Genomic DNA, 20757 nt, shown 5'->3' with positions numbered 1-20757 from the left:
GATGCTGGGACTAAACTCCTTAGGGATTGAGCAGTGTGGTTTGGAGGCTGGGATGCAGAACTGGGGTCCCCTTCATCTGCACATGTTGGCAAGAGTTGTGTTTGGTCTGATTCCTGCTGCAGGAAAGGAAAGATGTGATGCTGGGTGTGTGTAATCTGAAGGGATTTCCGGTAAACCTGCTTTATGGATTCTACTTCAGAGTGCTGCTGTTACTGTCCAAGTTTTAAATCAAATCTTCCACAGAATGAAAATCTAATTTTACTGTCCTGTAAGTTTCAAGAAAAAGCAATTTCTGATTCCTGTATCCTATATTTCTCTCACCAACCAATTTTTTAAAATTTATTTTCAGTAAATACCACAAAGGGATGTCTGCATTTTCCCCATTTCAATATAAAAAGGATTTTTCTTGAACAAAGGAAGAACTCCTGTTCATCCTGAGCAATTTAAGTGACCTGCTAAACTAAATGCACTGGCAGGACTTCCATTTAGTTAGTAATTCACAGCTGTCACTGGAGACATCTCTCTACAAAGAAAACTGTTTTCTTTCCATGTTTATTTGTTCAGCAGAACCTGCTGCATAACAATGTCAATTATTGGCCTTATCAGTGTGTAACCCTGGAGAAGACTAAAATCACAGGAGCCTGTACACTTGACAACCAAACTCAATCAAAACTACTGATAAGAGAACAAAGAGAAACCAGAAGCTTTTGGAGTATGAGCTTAGTAATAGGATGAAGTCACATATGCTTTTCTTTGAGACAAGAAGATGGAGGAGGATTAATTTTTTTTCTTTCAATTTTCTGTTCTCTCCTATGGTTTCCTTAATGCTAGTGCATGTAGATTTTGCTGTCTTACAACAAAATTGTCTCTTTGCAACTTTAAGACAGTAAAAATAACAAGAATTGAAATGCGTATTGTTTTTTCATCCTCGTAAACAAATCAGAATTAGATTTTTTCCAGAAATGTTATTATGGCAGATTTACTATTGTAGCCTCCTGGTTAGATCTTTCAGCTGCCTTAAAGAGTAAAATCTTTGCACAACTTCTTTGCTCTCTGTAGTGTTTTTTGCATTAGACATCCCTTTTCAAATATATGAAGAGCTCTCATTTATCCCATCTTAATTTGTTTTCTTCACAGTAGCATTTGCTTGCTGTTAGCTGAATGAATAGCAGTGGCTCCATCCAGTCCTCGGGAGCTGGTTCACTAAAGCTTTGTGTTAATTTTTTTTCCTTGCAATTCTCACACATCTTGCTTAGTTTCAGGCGCTGATCCCCATAGGTCAGCAGGTTAAAAAGGGGCATCTGAAATCCATAATAGCTGTTGTTCTCTACCACATCCTTTCTTAAATATTGCCACCCCTGAGAAAAGAGGACAGAGCATGGCACAGAACTGCTGTGGCAGTGCCAGCTCGCGGGCAAGCCCATTAAAGCAGCCCGAAATTGCCAGCAGCAATGCACCTCTGAAAGTTGTATTTCATGTAGTTGATGCCTTTTTTCTCTTCTGTGAGAAAAGGTCACATCTTCCAAGCTGTGCTATAGTGTCCTTTCTAGGAGATTATTGTGATAAATACAGGAATTGCTCCTCTCATCTGCCTGCAGAAGAAGCAGAGACAGATGAGAGATGCGTTACTGTCGGTGACCAGCCCATCAAACATGTTATACTACACAATGCATCACTGAAATGTTTATCCATTAGAGCTGTTAGAATGGTTATTTGCCAGACCCTGAAACACTTCTTGGTCATGTTTATTTATTTAAACAAAATGACATTTTATTCACAAGGTATGGTTTTGTAAAAGAAATAATGTTGTCACAAATCCAGTTATCCAAAGAGAATGAATTTAGGTATAATGCTGCCCTTAAAACTTATTTGGTTTATGTGTGGTTTTGATTCTTTTGATAACCATTTCAGATAGATTTTTCTGGAGGCTTTTCTTTGAATCTTTGAAGGCCGCAACGTTCTTCTTAATGTAATTGGAATTTTTATAAAACCAAGTGGGTATAAGAATCCAGCACCTGGGAGAAATACAGCAAAATATTACTCATATTCAGTTTATGTAATACTAGTTGTCACATGCTCAAATAATTGTTATGAAAACAGTGGTTTTCTCTCCATTTTGATTCTCTCTGGCTTTAGTAATATTTCTCCTTACATAGTGGGAAATTAAGGACTTCGACCTGTTTGATCTTTGATGACCATTCTAGAGCTGCTGTGCAACTGATGGTTTTCAGAGTTCCTTGGCCAAATTGCTCTTTGGGTCTTGATACCATGACATAGGCCACTGCTTTCAGTGTGCAGATTCCTTTAAAGTTTGAGTGTAAACTTGTTTATTTCCTTATATGTGTGGACCAGGATTACCAAGAGGTAGTCATGGCCTCAGAGTTTTTATGACTTTCATCTTGGAAATCTTAAAAATGAGCAGTCTGAAAAGATTAACCCAGCCCATTGTCACCCACTGTATTGAAAAGACATTCAGTTCTCTCGTGTTTGTCTGGAGGCTGTTCTTTTGTAGATAAATAAAGAAATGTGCTGCTTTTGCATTGGAGCCCTTCATTCAGCTTTAGATTTACGAACACATGTTTTTCATGAAACTTGAGGCATTTGTAATCTTATAAAGAAATTTAATCTCAAATTCTGGCTAGCTGAAGTTGAGTTGTAGATATCTGGTTTTATCAGTATAGTGATGTGTAAGAAAGGCAATTAAATATTATATAAAGAAAGTGTGATGGTATTTTAATTTTCTTAGAAGTCCAGGGCCTTAGGATATTTGTATGTACCTTAGGGCTTCCAAGTACTCCAATTAGAGTTATTATTTTTCCATGGTTCCAGTAATATATTAATTGTTTTTAAAAATTTCATTTCTCTGGCACTTGCATGAGAATTATTTATTTGGGTTTCATGTAATTTCTTTAGAGTTATGTTAAACAACAGTAGACTGGGAAATGAAGAACTGACCTTAGCAGAGAGTATTAGAAGAATGTTGCTTGTTTAACCTTGTGAAGCAAACCTTGATAGAGAATATGATCATCTTCTAGAATGCCTTTAGATTGCTTTATATAAGGGATGAAGATTTAAGTCATAATGTAACTTTGCTGAAAGATCAAAAGTATATAAATTATTTCACTTTGATTTACAAACTATTAGATAAAGTGAAGCATCTGCTCTGTGAAATATCAGGGCATAAACAGCAGCATATATTTTCTAACGAAGCTTGATAAATTTATGTTATTGTGTGGTACAGGAAGATTCATCCCGGTTTGGGATTTTTCTTGTCCCCAAAAAAACTGAAGGTGTCTTGAACACAATCTCAGTTATTAATTGTGTTTCTCATGTGGTATTTATTGGTTTAGTATATTTTAATTCTTTAGCTTATAGTGTGAAATTGTATTCCATTGTGTGAATTTGAATTGATGCTTCAGTCTATTGTCTATGGATGCACTTTTGGAATTTCTCTCTGATTGAAGCATTCATGTTTTTTTTCTTAAGGCATCAAGGAATGTATAGAAATTTGAGGAGATGTTGTTGTTTTTTGTACATTGGGAAAACCTATGCAGCTTGAGTGATCCCCTGTGTTGTGTTCTTGTGCCTGCGTGCTATGCTCACCAAGGAAGCTTAATTGATTTCTTAATTTGAACAGTGGCATTTTCCTCAGAGATGAAGGGATTTTCAGATTACTTCTTATTGATTTTTGTGAGGCTTCTCAAGTTAACTGGGAAATTTTCAGTTATCAGATGGGGCAGGTTGTTTCCTTGAACAGTGATATCTTCATGAAGGTCTCTTCCACTGGCAAGTCATTGGTTCTCTGTACTGCTGTCTTAGAGGTGCACAAATGTTTTATGGGCTTTGTCATGGCAAGTGGGGAATGACTGTTATTCAGAACAAAAGACCAAAATGTGGCTTCATTTGGTGGTGATTGAGCAATGAAATGGAACTGGCCTTTCAGCCCTATATCCCCATGGATACTGACAATATTCCATTTGAGCTGTGTTTAGGACTACTTGTTTTACTTCTAAAATTACACTGGTTTAAGTAGGCTCTGCACTGTGACATATTTATTGGGTGTAAAAGTTACATATCTCAGGCAATACTACTGAAGTTATATAAAACAGGTAATTTTGCATCAGTCATCCTTAATATATGTTTTCTCTAAAACTAGATGAGATTTTACTCAGAACCATTTACAGCATTTTGTCAAAACATAAACATTACTTTTGGTTAGAAACACATACAATTTTAATGCACTTTTCTCCTGTGCTTCAGTTGGTATTTTATGATTTTCTTTCCTTTATTTTTGGCTGAGCTTTTAGCTATACATACTACAGTGTTAAAATCTAAGTCATTGTAGAGAAGGAAATGAAATATGTGTGAATTTGTAGCTGTAAAATTGTTCTACTTAAAATTCATTGCCAAATTATGGTAAGGAAAACCAAACCAAGAAGAGTGGTTAGCATATGGACTTTATGGAAAGATAGAATTGTAAATTTTCTCTTGGGATCTGCTATAGAAATATTTTGATCCTGCTTGACTACAGAAAAAAATAGATAGAGAGTAGTAACTTATTGGTAAATCATTTCAGAAATTAAATTCTGCCATAATTGCTGCAGCCTTAATTGGTACAGTACATTCTGTGTTTGGAGGGATTTTCTTTGGATGTTCTTTTTATAGAATGACCACTGGTCTTCATGACTTTTTATATTCTGGATATTTGCATCTGTTCTCCTTTATTTGTTGTGTTTTGGATGGAACTAGTGGTAAATGACATACTTGGGCTTGTTATTATTTATTTGTTATGATTTGTATTTTGGTACATAAGAAGTACACATGTCTCCAAATACCATCAATATAACAGTATTTTCTAAAACAATATGGCAAAAAATATAATCAGAGTGGTTTAGGACTGTTCTGTTCTGAGCTCTAGCAATTGGAACTGTCAGCTCTATTTCCTGGAGACAAGTGTGAAGCTTCCAGAGATACTCAGTTTCCATTTGAGATATGTAAAATAGAAGTTCTGTTTTCTCTAGTTTAAATGTGAGAAAGAAACCAGGACTGGTTTTGTTTGACTGGCCAATTTAAGTTTGAATTTAAATCAGTCTTCGAGTATCATAGAATCATAGAAGGTTTTGGGATGGAAGGGACCTTAAATCCTTTAGGTTCTGTGCCAAAGCCTGCTTTGATTCTAACTCCTTAACCTTGTCTTACAAACTTGAGATGATAATGTGTGGATAGTAAGTTCAATTGAGAAAAAGGTCTAGCATTCAAATTTTATTCTTGTCTTAGGGATGGAGATTACTTGTGGGTTTGGTTTTTATTTTATAAGACTACCTATAATACCAGCTGAGATGTGGTCCTTTAATGTACTTTTAAACCAATACTCTTGGAAATGAAGATGTAAATCTCTTCAGCTAAGTGAGCTGAAGCTAAGCACAGCTTCTCTGACAGAGTCCTTTAGAACCACATATTTCATGATTAGTGATTAAGGTTGCTAATGACTTGTGTAAGAGATCCATACCAGATGAAACAGGACTTTAATTGCTAGTTTAGTGTGCTGAGTCCTGGAATCTTTTTCAGTAGTCATGAAAAGGAAAAGATGAAAAGGAAATGATAAAACCATCAACTTTTCATAAGCTTTCATTTTCAGGATGTTAAGGTGTGTTTCTGTGAAATTCTTATTAGGAATATGAAATTAATTATGATAATAGCATACTTCTTTATGTTTTAATAAGATAATGGCAGACTGATCAGTTGAAATGAAGAATTAAAATGTATATTTGAACCAAAGAATATATATATTTATCTATATATATTTGTACTGTATTTGAATCAAAGGATTAAAAAAATGTATCCTTGTTGAGAGCCACTGTCCTTGAGATCGTGAATGTAAGCTGATAGCAGAAGAAATTAACCATTAACATTTTTAGATTTTTAAAAAATATTCATTTTAAGATGCAACAAGTCTGGTTGGAATTCTGAATATAATTTTTGTAGAGAAAAAATTATTCCTACTGTTTTGAGTTCTGTGTGCCATAGTCTGTTGATTGGCATGTCATGGTGTGTGAAAAAAGGTCACAATTAAGATGTATAAGACTGATTGAAACAATATTAATTTCAAGGAATTCTTGGAGCATAATGTAAGTAATGCACAATAAAGGAATGTACAAGAAAAGATCAAATTTAGCATTGAATTTAGGAAGGTCAATGTTACAGTATTTCAGCAAATATTTGAGTTGGGGTTTTTTAACTCTTGTTTCTTTCCTCTATATTTTCATATTTCAGGTGCAAGTTTTTGAGTGAGACTGGTTTATGACTGGCCAAGAATATGTCTCTTAAATCTTTCAGACTGTGTCAAGTGCAGACTTCAATGCTCCTACCACTTAGCATAGATAAACCAGTGTTGCCCCACCTTGTTCTTATCAAAGTTTTGGTTCATCCATAGTCTTTGAAGGAACCAGGAAGGCATTTTTGCATCCAGGATCCAAAAGGGACTGTTCTGTGCTACCTGAGCCATTGCTGCTGTGTGCTTTCCATGCTTAGGGAGCAGCACAGGCACTCAGCTGTACCACTGGAGGATCTGGTGTGATGGTGGTCACAGGGGTTTCAGGTGAAAGGAGAGACGAGAATGTTGACTCCATGTTCAGAAGGCTTGGTTTATTATTTTATGATATATATTACATTAAAACTGCACTAAAAGAATAAAAGGAAAAGTTCTCCTCAGAAGGCTGGCTAAGAATAGAAAAGAAAGAATGATAACAAAGGCAGCTGCCTCAGACCATTAATTACAAACATCCAAGATGGGCCAATCACAGATGCACTTGTTGCATTCCACAGCAGCAGATAACCATTGTTTACATTTTGTTCCTGAAACCTCAGCTTCTCAGCAGGAAAAAATCCTAAAGAAAGGATTTTCATGAAAAGATGTCTGCGACAATCCGGGTCCGCTTATGCCTCTTAACCCATATCTGCAGCAAATATTTCTTAAGCTGCAGTAGGTGACCTATTCCTGCTATCTCTTTAATATTAGATTTTGAAATCTTAGCATTCTCAATTCCAGCTGGGCCCAAAAGGAAAGAAATGTTTTCTCTGAGTCCAAGACACAGGTAATTAATAAGAAGCACAGCACTCCAGAAATAGAGCTCATTATTTGCAACTCTGTGTAGCAGGTTAGGACATCTGGAGAAGGAAGAAGTGGCAGCAGCATAGGGAATATTTGCTGAGCATATTGCAAGAAACAGCACTCAAGAAAGAAAAGAGAACTTGTCTCAGAGCTAGAGCTGAATTAATTTGGTGCACTATCATATCAACAGCAAGGGGCAGAGAGAAGGGAAAGTGGCACTGAGGCAGCTGAACAAGGTCACCCAGGCTCTGCAGAGTGTGCTGGACCTGTGCTTGCATGTCACTGGGCACTGCAGTCACTGCTTTGATAGCAGGCTGGCAGGGGAGGATTTGTACTGAGCCTGGCTGAGTCCCAAAGCAGCAGGTATCCCTCATCCTAAATGTCTGGGAAGAGGATTAGAGGTTAACATGGCACAGCACGGTGCCAGCCTGGCTCCTGCAGCTCTTGCAGGGTGTGAGGCACATCTGTCTGTCTGCTCCCAGTGCAGGGAAGGGGGCTGAGGGGATCCCACACAGGGGATGCCCACTTGGCACTAGCCATCCTTTCCTTTCACAATTGGCAATCCCAAATGCAATCAAGTGGAAAAGAATGTTGTGAAGGAAACAGGAGTTAAATAATCCCTATATTAAGGATTTTTTTTGCCTGTTTAGTGGTTACATCTGGTTGCAAACACATGTATGAATCATCCAGCTCTATCTCTAGTCCAACATTATGCAATTTCCTATAAAACCATAAAAAAATTTAGATTTCTTTTAATACATCCATAAGGTTTATTTCTCTTTTCTGTTAGCTGTGACTGTGTTCACACGGGTCTTAGGATGAGGGAAGAGACGACGATCTGACTCCATGTTTCAGAAGGCTTGATTTATTATTTTAGTATATATATTACATTAAAACTATACTGAAAGAATAGAAGAAAAAAGGCTAGCTAAGAATAGAAAAAAAAGGAATGATAACAAAGGCTTGTGGCTTGGACTCTCTGTCTGAGCCCACTCACTGACTGGCCATTAATTAGAAACAACCACATGAGACCAATCACTGATGCACCTGTTGCATTCCACAGCAGCAGATAACCATTGTTTACATTTTCCTGAGGCCTCTCAGCTTCTCAGGAGAAAAAATCCTAAGGAAAGAATTTTTCATAAAATATGTCTGTGACAATTATCTAAAAAGATAAATGAGCCTTTTTTTTTTTTTTTTCCCTGGCAATAACTGGTTTCCTCCTCAGGTTGTGTCAATAATTACTCTAAATAAATTTTTAGTAGAATTTTAGTTCATTAGTTCTTTAAAAGTAGGTGCCATATTCTGGGATTTCAAGTACAGCTTTGGAATGTACAAATGAAGGGGCCATTTAATCAAATTGCCATCATAAATTTTGCAGTGTTTTATATGTGTTCATAATGTGTAAAACATACAGCTCTTATTAAAATTATAGTTGTTAGCATTTTCTTATCAAATCATTGAAGATTATATATAAATTTAATTTACCTCTGTGTTACTTATATACAAACCTAAAGCAGAATATTGTAAAGTTTATGATCACAAAGTATAGCAAGACTGTAGGTTCTGCCTATGAGTATAAAATAGAGGTGTGGCAGACCAGGAGTGCTCAGGCTGTAATTGCATTGCAGTTAACAGCAGGAAGGATTAACAACTCTCATAGAAAAGTACTGCATTTTAGGTGTGCCTTTATTTGTTAAATTAATAGATGGGTTCTCAGTTTTGACACTAAAAGCTAACTCTGTAATGTCCTCAGTATGTTCAAGTTTGATTTTAACCTTAGTTACTGCCATTTTATATTATCTAAAATGAAAACACTATTGCTGGTTTTTATGTCCTGTTAAGTTTCTTAAAACAAACAAACAAGCAAACAAAACAACCTTGCAATTGAACTTTGTCAATAATTCACACAGACAAAACCTCTGTATTTTCAAATTAAATATACTGCTTTGATTAGCACAGAAGATACCTTAGTGTTCTACTCATTAGAATAACATTTTTATGTTTTATAAACTATCAATATGTTTCCTGGAACTGCTTTTTATGTTCCTTCCTTCAAGATCCTCATATGGAGTCAGAGTAGGGGTGATAGTAAATAGGGTAACAACTACAGATAGCTATTGCCAAAAAAACAGTATTATTGGCCAATCTTATGCTAAAAATTTTATTTCTAACAGGATTATAGCAGACGTCATACTGTAAGGAGATTTGGTAATGAACCAGATTCCAAAACACGATAAAATTTGCTTTCTTTGCTCTGGGTTTGGGATTTTTAAAAATTGTTTTAATATGCTGAGTTTTCATTGGGTTAAAATCTCAATGAGGACAAAGAGGCTGATAACTTTGTAATAATTATTATAAATGTATTTTGTGAAGTTTTATTAATATTCAGTTTTGATCTAGTCTACAAGGAGGAGACCTTGACCTTTTTGATTTTAGAGGAAACTGAGGAATAGAAGCTTTGGAAATCACCTTTTTTGAGCTGTCTGTCTGGTAGTCTGGTATTTTATTTTAGATATGTGTACTGGATCTTCTGGGATAACATTTTTTTCCCTCAAGAATAATTTTGTGTCTGACAACAGCCATTGCTTAACAGTATTGCTCTTGCTGTTGTGGTGTGTAAAACACAGACCTCATACTTTTACTCTTCATACATCCAGAGGGGCTTTTATACCACAGCACTTCCTGCACGTTTATCACTGTCTTGTCTTGACTAAAAGGTGAAGACAGTAGTTCTAGAATACATGTAATTATCTTAGAAAAATGTAATTATCTTAGAAAAATTAGATTTTAAAAGTGCATTTACTTTAAAACTGCACTCTATATATCAACTTCTAAGTGTTTAAAAATACTTTATATATAGTAGCATGCTATTTTACATGTAGCATATTTTACAAATGCACATCTGTAATGTATCATGTAAATCCAAATGTAGTTAAAATTGTGGAAATATGATGAGTGGAATTCTATAAAAAATAAGGTTTTTGTTTGGTAACAAAAATATTGAATTTCAAATGTACTGAAGAATTATTTCAGAATTGTGGGTTAAATAAGTCACTGTAAACCAGAAATCCCTTACAAAGGCTAGTATATAGTTTACATTCAGATCTTTTGCCATACTTAAATGTCAGTTTGATTTATAGGTTTTTAATTTATTCATAGTCTGACCCAGCAACTCTGCTGCACCAGCCCCCTATATCCTTTAATTACAAATGAAAAATACAAGTTTCTACTTGTCAGGAAACATACCTTTGTTTCTTGAAATGGTCCAAAGGGGGGTGAATGTTTAGCTTTTTTTTTTTTTTTTTTTTTTTTCACTTTGGGATTTCTTTTCTATTTAAGCCCAAGTCCTTTACAAAATAAAACACTGGCAAATTTCACTGTGGAAGGGAGCTCCTTCGTGCGTGTTGTTGCTGCAAGCCAGGCTAGCATTGGAGCTTGAGCAGCCTGCTGAGGGTGTGCCAGGAGAGCTGTGAAAATCCCAGTGGACAGATTTGCAGTTTCCCTGGCAAGCTGCTCAAGCACCCTCATTGCAAAGGATTGTTTTGGTGTGACAAGTTAGCTTCAGCTTGTTCCTATTGCCTCTTGGCACCTCTTTTCTTTCCTGCCCCCTCTGTGTGGAGCTGCTCTTAGTTGCTGCCTTAGCCTTCTCTTCTCCCTGCTAACAAATGCCATTTTCCTCACACTGCCCTGGGTAACATCAGCTGCAGCCCCTAAATATAAGAGTAACACTGTGCCTAAAATCTCCTCCCTTTTTGTGCTTGATGAGGGGCAGGAGCAAATGCAAGTGGTACCTTGATCTTCCTCTGCTTGGCTGGCAAGGAGGGAGGGAGGGAGGGAGGATGGAGATGCCTTTCCCTGGTGTGGCTTGAGAGGGCAGACGCCGCAGACGGAGCTGAAGCTGTGCTGGCAGGCTGGGCCTTGCAGATGGGCCCCAGTTCAAGGCATTGATACAGATCCTCCTCTCAGTAAGAGTCCAGGAAAACAGGGCACTCTATTTGCCAAATTCAAAGGACATAATTTTGAGCATATTTTTTGTTGGTAAAGCCAAAATATAAACAAACATTGGCCTGGGATTTTAGAAACCCCAGCTCTGATGATGATGATCAGGCTGCCCTGATTCTTCAGCCAGGTGTCATCACAATACCATTTAAATTAAGCAGAAAACAAAACTCTTCCAGGAATATTTTACAAAGATTGATTTTTAGACTCAGTTTTCATCCGAAATAGACCAGGCAATTTATCATCTACAAGTCTTTAATGGTAAATGTTAATTCACATTATGAGTCGTCATATTTCAAAGAGTGCCTTGTAGTTTTATACTGTTGTGGATAAGAAAATGAATCTAAGAAGTTAGTATGCATGCCTTATTTGTACATGCTGCTTAGCTGTTTATCTGTTGGCAAAAAAATAATGATAATTAAAAATAAATTATTAAGCTTGAGTCACTTGTAGTAATTCTTGCTCTTTTTTTGTTTTTTTTTTAACTGTAAAATGCTGAATTGAGCAGTTTTAGACCAACTTGTCATTGTGGTCTTTTAAATATTAAGCAGTGTATTTGTACAGTTCTTCACATCCAAAGACTTTGTTTGGGGGTTTTTGATAGTTTCTTTATAGCAGTTTCCTTATTTCCAAAGAATTCTCCATATGCAGCAATAAAGGCAGCATGATTTTCTTTAGCAGTCAAAGAAAAATAAAATTTTCCAATTTAAAGAAAATAACATTTTCTTTAGTGAGGCTTTTGCCAACTTTATTTTTAAAAAGATATAAGCTTTATTTCTATCTGAGCAAGTTTTGAAGCTCTGTCATAGATCACAGGAAGATAAAGCTTTATCTTTAGATGGTCATACAAGTAGTATGTCTTTGGCCAGTTATTTTACATGCATTTGTAACACATATTCACTAGTCAGTACCAGTCTTAGACTTTGGTTTCTCCCCTGGTAACAGTGGCAAAATCCCCACTCAAACAGAAGTGGACTTGGAGACAGTTAATGCATTAATCTGCCATTTAATTCAGATGAAAACTATTATCAAATTTGAAATTAATGGTTGAAGTATTAAACTAGTTCATCACTAACAGTCCTATTTCAGATTTGAGCTATAGGTTAGATTTCATATAGCATGCATGTTGAAGCTATAGTCTTTGGATGTTCCAAAGTCCTATTTCAGATTTGAGCTATATGTTAAATTCCATATAGCATGGATGTTGTGGTATATATATATTGATATAGTCTTTGGATGTTCCAAAGCCCAAAGAAAACCAAAACTCTGCTCCAGCAATGTGAATTGTTTGCACCAGTAGTCTGACCCAGAAAAGTCTTGAGATTGCAAAGAGTAAAAGAGGTAATTTCACAAAACTCACTGAATTAATTGCTGTGTCTTAGGGCTGCTTGAAAGTTTTCTAAAAGGAGAAAAGAACTTTCATGGAAGAAGGCATTTATGATCCCTCCACACAACCTTCCTACACTCTACTGCTAATTAATTAATTACAATTATCAACATAACTGTCAAATAAGTACATTGAAATTTTTTAGAAGAGTGGGATTTTGACAATTATACAATACTTTATTAAAAATGTGTTCTCTCAAGTGTAATAGAGACATTCTCATGCTAACTCTGTTGTATTACTACTTAGTATTCATAATTAAATATACAGTACTGCTCAACTTCTATCCTTTCTCTTTTCATATTACAAGAACCAGTATAGCAAGACTGTGAAATAGATGAAGTCAAAATAATTTTCTCACAAACACAAAGAAATAATTTAATGTTAATTCTGCTCCTGACTTTTCTTAAAATCAGTGAATCCTTGTTAAGGGCTTCTACAGCCATCTTCTATGAAAGAAGGTGCTTAAAAGGGAGCAGGGGGAGCAAGGAAAATATGATTCTTATGAAGAAGAATAATTTCCCTGGGTACTTATACATGCTACTGCAGGATTCTGATTTATAACAAGATAATGGCTGTGGTTTTAATTGCATTCCAGTTCACTTATTCCTGATCTTCAGAATAAACCTGAACAGATGTACTCACATAAAAATATACTTATACACATTCTCACAAATACATATGCATGTATACAAATGTGCACAAATTGTCTGCATTTTTTCTGCAAAAATAGAGCACCTAGAAGATACAAGCAGGCTTAACAACTTCACTTATTCCTAAGATTACCTTATACCTCCCATCGTAAAAGTCCGTGTTTATTTTGTTGTGACTCATACAAAACTTCTCATTTGCTGTTTTGCCACAGTTTATCAACACAATTAAAACAGACAGGTGATCTGCTCTATGAAAATTTTCAAACATGAACTTAAAATTTGGCCTAGGGTGGCTTTTGCATCACATTTGAGGGTTTTTGACTTTAGGGGTCACCAGGTTTTTTTCTTTAAAGAGCAAACTAACTTCCAGAGTTTAGTCAAATTAGGAGCCTTATAAAAATTGTCATTCGTGTGAATTGTCAGGAGACTGTGGTAGCTGATCCTCCAAAGAGTCCTCTCAGAGCTGGCAGGTCTCAGCCTACAGATGAGGATTTGAGGCTTTGTGCTGCTGAGGATCATGGTGGATTTTGATGCATTTTCATCAGAACTGAACAGGGAGGCACTGTGTGCCAGTGAGCTTCTTGTTACCTCTGTTCCTGGGCTTAGGCTTCTTGGAAGTGAATTTCACCTAAACCTAAAATGAGAGAGAGGAAAAGCTACCCACAGGAAAATGCTTTGGGATCAGAAACCAGCAGGGAGTGGGAAACCTGGGCTAAGAATCGAGGTGGGAATTGACTGCAACTGACTGAAGTAATAATTTATTTCATAATTCTTCATGTATAAGTAGTGAAGTAGTTTATCTTTGCATTGGTGTGAGAGACTCCCAGGCTTAGCAATTATCCATAATTTTGAAAATTTATCCAGTTGTATAACTTCATGCCCTGGAGCACAAAAAATAATTTGGGTAGGCAGCAACAGAGATTGTTTTTCTCAAAAAAAAATTATCTATCAAATGACCATATTTCAGCTACAATTAATAGCAGGTTTCTGAACTGAAAGGTTGAATAGCAAGTATCTATGTAAAAATCCCTAAACCTAATTGGATCTCAGATTTGTTTAGGATGCAGAGGTGGTACATGAGTGGTTGCTTATAAATGGTCATTGTATAAGTAATATATAGTTATTACACTGCTATTTGAAAAAATATATTTACTTCTCTTTTTTTTTTTTTCCTTTTCAATTAGGAGTTACTGATATTTTTACAGAATTTGCCCACAGTACATTGGGGAAATGAAGACATCAGTGTGCTCCTAGCAGAGGCCTACAGACTGAAGTTTGCATTTGCGGACGCCCCCAATCATTACAAGAAGTGAATATAAAGAGACAGAAATCATTAGAAGCAACGTGTTCTGCAGTATTATGGCATCTGTTGTTCTGGTTATGCTTTCAGCTCCTTGCTCTTTCATTTGAAGTAAGATGACCATTAAAATTCTGTTGGAATTTGCAGAATGAGAACAGAATACCAAAGAAGTGGACAAAGCAGGATATCGAGCACCGAATGAACTTAAAAGTGAATTTTTTTGCTCAGCATGAAAAATGAGTCCAGAAGTCTTGTTATTTTCTTCTTTTTTCCCCTTGTCTAAATAGAATAGTTGTCTCTCTTATTTATGTGGAGCAATTTTTCAATTGTACTTTAGACTTAAAACTACTTACGGAATTATTTTGTCATTACTTCAGTGTCACCTGCCATGAATTTATCAGCCAGATTTGGTTGGTGAAATCTGCTTTGAGTGGTGAAAAAGAACTTCTCCTTGATCATACAGACCACATGAGACAGCAAGGCCTGTGTTTTGGGGTCTCATTATAGCTCAAAAGACACTGATATTAGCACACCATCTGTTGTTTTCCCATGGAATTAGGTTAGATTACTTCTATAATATAAGAATATAGAAGGTTGTAATGGAAATTGGTGGCGTTTTTCTAAACATTATTCAGTCTTGAAGGATGCTATAGAAGCTTTTTAGCCATAAAAAGGAGTTACTTAAAGCTGAAAACTCATCTATTACACTGAAATAAGTCCCTCTCAATATATTCTGGAGTGCTTTAAAATAGTGAATTAAACAGAAGGCATGGTCTTGTCAAAGTAATTAAAGTTTCTCTTTTAAGACCTTGCAATTTTTCAGCATGAAATTTCACTTTTAAGAAATGTATTAAGAAGCTTGGTTTACTAAGCAAGATATATTTTTATCTCAGTTGTTGCCTTATTCTCCATTTCTAGCGATTAGAAAAGGAAAATTAATATATCTTTCCAAAGCTTTTTTGTTAAATAATTTAATACCCTTTTCCTGATTATTCAGAGGAAGAGAGCTAGCTCCCATCAACAATAGCAGTAACTGTATACTCAGATTGCTCATGGGTCATTAGCAGAACAAAAATGCTCTATGAGTTTATAGACTAAAATTAATGTTTCTTCATATAACCATGGAATACTGGATAATTTCTTAAAACTTACATAATTCAAGTGCACTGTTTTCTTTCAAGAAATATTTTCTGCTAAGAATTCTAAGTTTGCTCTGTTGGATGTAAATAACTCATAACTCATATTAATTTGTGCCTACCATACACATGCAGGTTATGAAGGGTGGGAGTTGCAATAAGCAATACACTTAAAAGTTCAGACTTCCTATTCCTCAGTTGGGCTCTTGAGTGGCACAGCGTTGCACAGAAAGTGTAGTGCACTTTTAAGTTTGGGAAATAAAAAACCTTCAAGAGATTTTTCTCTTATGACTTGTTATTGAAAGATTATTTTCAACTTCTTAAAAATATGTAGATACATATTTTGAAGAGAGCTTTCTAAATGTATTAGTTACATTACTTGCTTTAGGGGCCTTAGTTCTTTTCACAGACTTCATGATAATTAGGTGTTTCAGGGTAAATAAAGTAAAATACATTTTTACCACCACGTTATTATGAGACCATCTATATTTTAAAAGTATATGAAATCTTTGGTAGAAGATAAAAAGAGAATTATTTCAAAAACCTGGTTTGGCAACTGGGATGCATTTGTTTTCCACTGGTGTCAGCTGGGTGTTTGAGTTGTGATGGATACAGGGTCAGGCCTCCCAGGTGGCTGCATTTGTGCCTGGAATGTGTAGTGGATCTGTGCTTCTCACATGTCTGTGTACTGCTTTCTGTAACCTCAGTTTGTGGTCTAATGTATCAGAATTTATGTTTACAAGGAATGTCATATTGTGCCTAACAGTGTCTACCAATAACAGAATAAAAGAAACATGAAATCCGTGACCATTTGCTTTAAACTTGGTATCTGCAATCATTTGGTAATAGAAATGCATATTATTGTAACGAGAGAAGACAACACAGCATTAACTGGTGTAAGATTTTCTATAATTAACTTTTTTCTATTAAGACATTATTTAGGTAGTTACATGTAACATGGAAAAGTGACCCAAAGTTGTCTGCTGTGTCAGATGCTCCTGCACAACATTTTTGGGACTGGATATATAAAATTCCCTTCATTGGGTCCACATTAGTTGTCTGTCATGTCTTCCAAATTCAACAGGTACCTCTCACTTCCCTTGGAAGGAAGTATTACCATTAGAGGTCACATTTACTATTGTGTCTGTGTCAGAAGTTGAATATTGTACTTGAGCACATTGCTTTTTAAGGATAGTGGGAAGTTTCCTAATATAATACCAATGTTTATTTATGTAGATATAGAATTTTTTTGAAAATACGATATAGATATATAAATAACATTTATATATCTATGCAGATAGGAGTAGTTCTCAGTAAATAGAAGGCCAACGTTTATGTAAAATTTCAAATTTTTATCAAAAGCCCACACATTTAACAATTTTACATCTCAGGTAAAATGTCATTCCAAAAAAAAATATTGCATAGAAAAGGAAATAGCATTATCATGGTTACATCCCATGTAATTAGTTTTCTCAAAATTCAAGATTCTGAATATGATAAAATTCCTTTGTAATATGTATTTTCTTATGAAGGAGGCATCTTGACATGTCACTAGTGAAACCAGGCAGTCATTTCCTAGAACTCATGTGAAATATTTAAATTGCAGTGTCTGAAATGTGTGTTAAATAATTTCTGTAATAAAAGTTTAAACTAGAATGTACAATATAAAAAAGATTTATGACTACAGAATTTGAAAAATGTAAATAATAAATTAGTTAACTGTGTAAATACAGTACATGAGTAAGATAGAAATGTAAGTTGAAATCTTAGGTAACTCTGTAATATGCTAAAAAAATTTTGTTTCATTATTATTTGGCGCAGTTCCGTATGGAAAGGCCAGTTAATTTTTTTCATTTCTTAACTACAGAATAGAACTATCTGAAGTTCCATTGTATGCTTCTGACGAACATTACCCCTGAGGCACTGGTTAAAACTGTAAAACTGGTGAAAGATGAGGAAATAAACACATATTTATGAAGTGCTACATAGAGTGGAAAGCTTGTGTTTATTTTTTTTTTTTTTTTGAACACATTGCACCCTACGCCAGAGCATGGATTCGGTGTGTTTCTGTTTTACAGCCTCAAAAGCCTTTATCACAAGAGGAGATGGGTTAACAGAACCTCAGTTCCCAGTTACATTTCTGCCACTCTCTGCCCAGGTACCTTGTAGGTTCTGCAAGTTGGTCATACAGGCAAGTTCCAAGGGTGTGCCTGTGCATAGATCATGTACATAGAGGGTATGGAGCATTTTCTGGAAGATGGATTTGACACCACAGCAGAATCAAACTGAAGGTGAAGCCAATCAGGGCAAGGCACACAGAGGAAGCACAGAATTCTGTATGGCTCTGGGAGTAAAGGAGAAGGGGAAACTTCAGCTCATAGTGAGGAAACAATAAACACCTGATAGGGTCAATAAGATCTGGAAATTAAGATGATTTAGGCAGATTAACCATCAAGGAGAGATATCATATATGTAGCTCAAGTCCCTTATGTCAAGAAAGTTACTGGGAGACTTCCAATAATCCTGTGTATCTGGTGAGAAAATATACAGAGAAGGCAAGGACAGTAACTTCTGTCTTTCAAACTCCCCACCTGATTCACGGGTGTGGAGACAGGGATGCAGAGGCAGTCTGTCTGTTAGGTGCCTGAATGACAATGAATTGTAATCATGCTGGTTTCTCACCTTCAGTAAAGCTTGTGTTTCTTTATCTGCTATAATTCTCTAAAGATCCTGCATAAAATCAGCAATGGGAGGTCTTTCAAATTGCTTTTTCAAAAGCAGAAGAGATCAAGAAGGTGGAGTAAAGGCCCAGAGGGTCACAAGTATGTGCTGGTATTTGTTTGTTGATTTTTCTTGTGCAAAAGGAGTCATGGAAAAGTGTCTGGGCAGATGGAGGACTTTCCATGGATATAAATGTGAAGTACAACAGAAGGGACTTTCTGTAAATCTGATGTGTACTTCAGGTCAGTTCCTCCTTGAAAACAGAGTGGAGATAAGTACTTTGTAGCACATTAAATTCTTTGGAGATTGGAGGAGGATGTGAGGTGGAAAGGCTCCCAGTCCAGCAATCACTCAGGCAGAATTCTGTGCCATGGGAAAGAACTGCAGCTCGAGTGCTTCTTATCACTGTGTGATAGGGAGTCAAGTTCCTGAGCAATTTAATTCCAGATCATTTGCATTTTTATAAGTTAAAGCTAAAATCTTGCATCCCATCTAATTCCTTAAGCTTAGTGTAGCTGAGGCAGCATGAGAGAAAATAATTAAATTGCTGTGGCACTGTATCAGAGACTCTTTTAATGCTTCAAATTCTTCTGTGTGGAGCCCACAGGACAGTCAATGCCTGTGCCAGAAATGAGAGGCTGAGAGATGTGATGCTAGAGAAAGTCTCTCAGAGACAGGTGCTCTGAAAATTGGGCTTTTTCTGGCCACAAGAATTTCCTACAATTTCCTACAAGCTTCCAAAGCTTCTCCAAAGGAGAATTAATGTGTACAGTAAATGGTTGAACTGGGCTCCCATGTTTGTTCTTGTAATCAAGCTTCCACATTAGAGAAAATTAAAGTCTGAAATTGCAACCAATATGGACAGAAGTGCTCAGTCTTTGTTATCAAATAAATCAAGATTTAGTATACTTCTCTAATTTTCCTGTTATGTATCCTTCAGAACTAAGATTTCATTTCTGTGAGATCTGGATTTGGGGATACTTTACTCCAGAACTTTTTTCAGAAATTTCTTATCCAACCATAGCTTACTTGTGCCTTCTCAGAAATCCTCCTCATGGGAAGAGCATTCTGAAATTTACAGCAGTAGAAGAAAAAAACAACAAAACCTTCAGGGAGAATAGAGGAGTTTTATTCCCAATAATTTCTGATTTCCAGAAAGGAGAAAATGTGCCTCTTGGGGTATTTAGGCCACTTCATCCTTAAATTAAGGATGCAATCTCTCACACAAAGCTTTTTTGAAATTCAGCTTATGTATTTTCATATATATTTCCATCTTCCTCCAAAAGATCTGAGATTTCCAGTGAACAGTTCCTGCTACCAGCCCATTTCATCAATTCTGTTCACTCTTTTAGCAGCAGCAGAAATACAAAATATGTATCTGTCATGACAGCTCACAGGAGGCAATGAGATACCCAGGCTTATCAATAGTTAGATGGCTATCTCACTCATAAAATCCCATTCAAACAGCAAAGAGACTTGGTAATTTTTCATCTCATGTCATCAAAAAAGAAGTCTGTAGCTCCTGCTCAAAGCTGTGTTTGTAGAAGCACTTTCAGACTGTAGCTAACAATAAACTATATATCTGGAAAAAGAAATTTAGTCCTATACTTATGTGATCAAGTAAAAACTTTTCCTAAGACATCAGCAAGTATTTGCTGCAACTGTATAGAATGAATTGCCTCATGCAAATAAATAATTCAGCCTTTGCATGCAGAAATGAATAAAGTTGGCATATCAGTAAAGAAAATTTTCAGTGTTATATTTTTCCCCAGATATTTTACTATTATTGCATCAGTGAAAAATTCTTTATAAATTTTAAAAAGGAGTACTTTTCTCTCCATCACTGTCATCAAATACAGGGCATCAGACTTCTTCACATTCAGGTGAAGCAGCCATCACATTCTCAGTAAAGAATCTTTATGTGAATGTTTTGATAGTAAGGGCCAGTCTGTTGCATGTGCAGTCATCCTCTGGGCTATAATAGCTAATCCAGATAATTCAAATCACACTGGATAATGATGTCTCTGTTATCTATGAAAGGAATAAGGAAAAGTCCATCTTTCTTCATCCAAGGACACCTCTTCAGTTTTGGAAAGTTGTATTCATTATGTAAATGCTCTGAAAACAATATGTTTTATATACAATATGCATATATAATATTATTCAATTTTCATAGCAATTTAAGTTAAATTGATACTTGTAGCCAGCAAAGGATTCCCAAATCCAACAAGGAACTGTGTGACAGGACCAGGAGTAATGGGTTCAAACTGAAAGAGGGGAAATTTGGGTTAGATATATGGAAGAAGTTCTTTACTGTGAGGCTGGTGAGGCACTGGAACAGTTTGGTCAGAGAAGCTCTGGAGGTTTCCTCCTTGGAAGTGCTCGAGGCTGGGTGGAATGGAGCACTGAACAACCCAGTCTAGTGGAAGGTGTCCCTGCCCATGGCAGAG

The 20757-nt window shown here is 35.9% G+C and overlaps 1 protein-coding gene across 1 annotated transcript in view; it reads left to right on the top strand.

The window, feature by feature from the left end:
- TBC1D22A (TBC1 domain family member 22A) overlaps positions 1–17572 on the top strand; it is a 141127-nt gene extending 123555 nt beyond the window's left edge. The window contains exon 13 of the mRNA XM_063155450.1: positions 14335–17572. Coding sequence (XP_063011520.1) covers positions 14335–14463 — 129 coding nt within the window. The 3' untranslated portion in view covers positions 14464–17572. The remainder of the gene's footprint in view (positions 1–14334) is intronic.
- The last annotated feature ends 3185 nt before the right edge of the window (positions 17573–20757 follow it).

This window comes from Melospiza melodia, chromosome 4, assembly GCF_035770615.1.
Source record: "Melospiza melodia melodia isolate bMelMel2 chromosome 4, bMelMel2.pri, whole genome shotgun sequence".
NCBI lineage: Eukaryota > Metazoa > Chordata > Aves > Passeriformes > Passerellidae > Melospiza > Melospiza melodia.
Note: the sequence above shows the minus strand (reverse complement) of the source record. Positions and strands in the feature narration are given on the sequence as shown.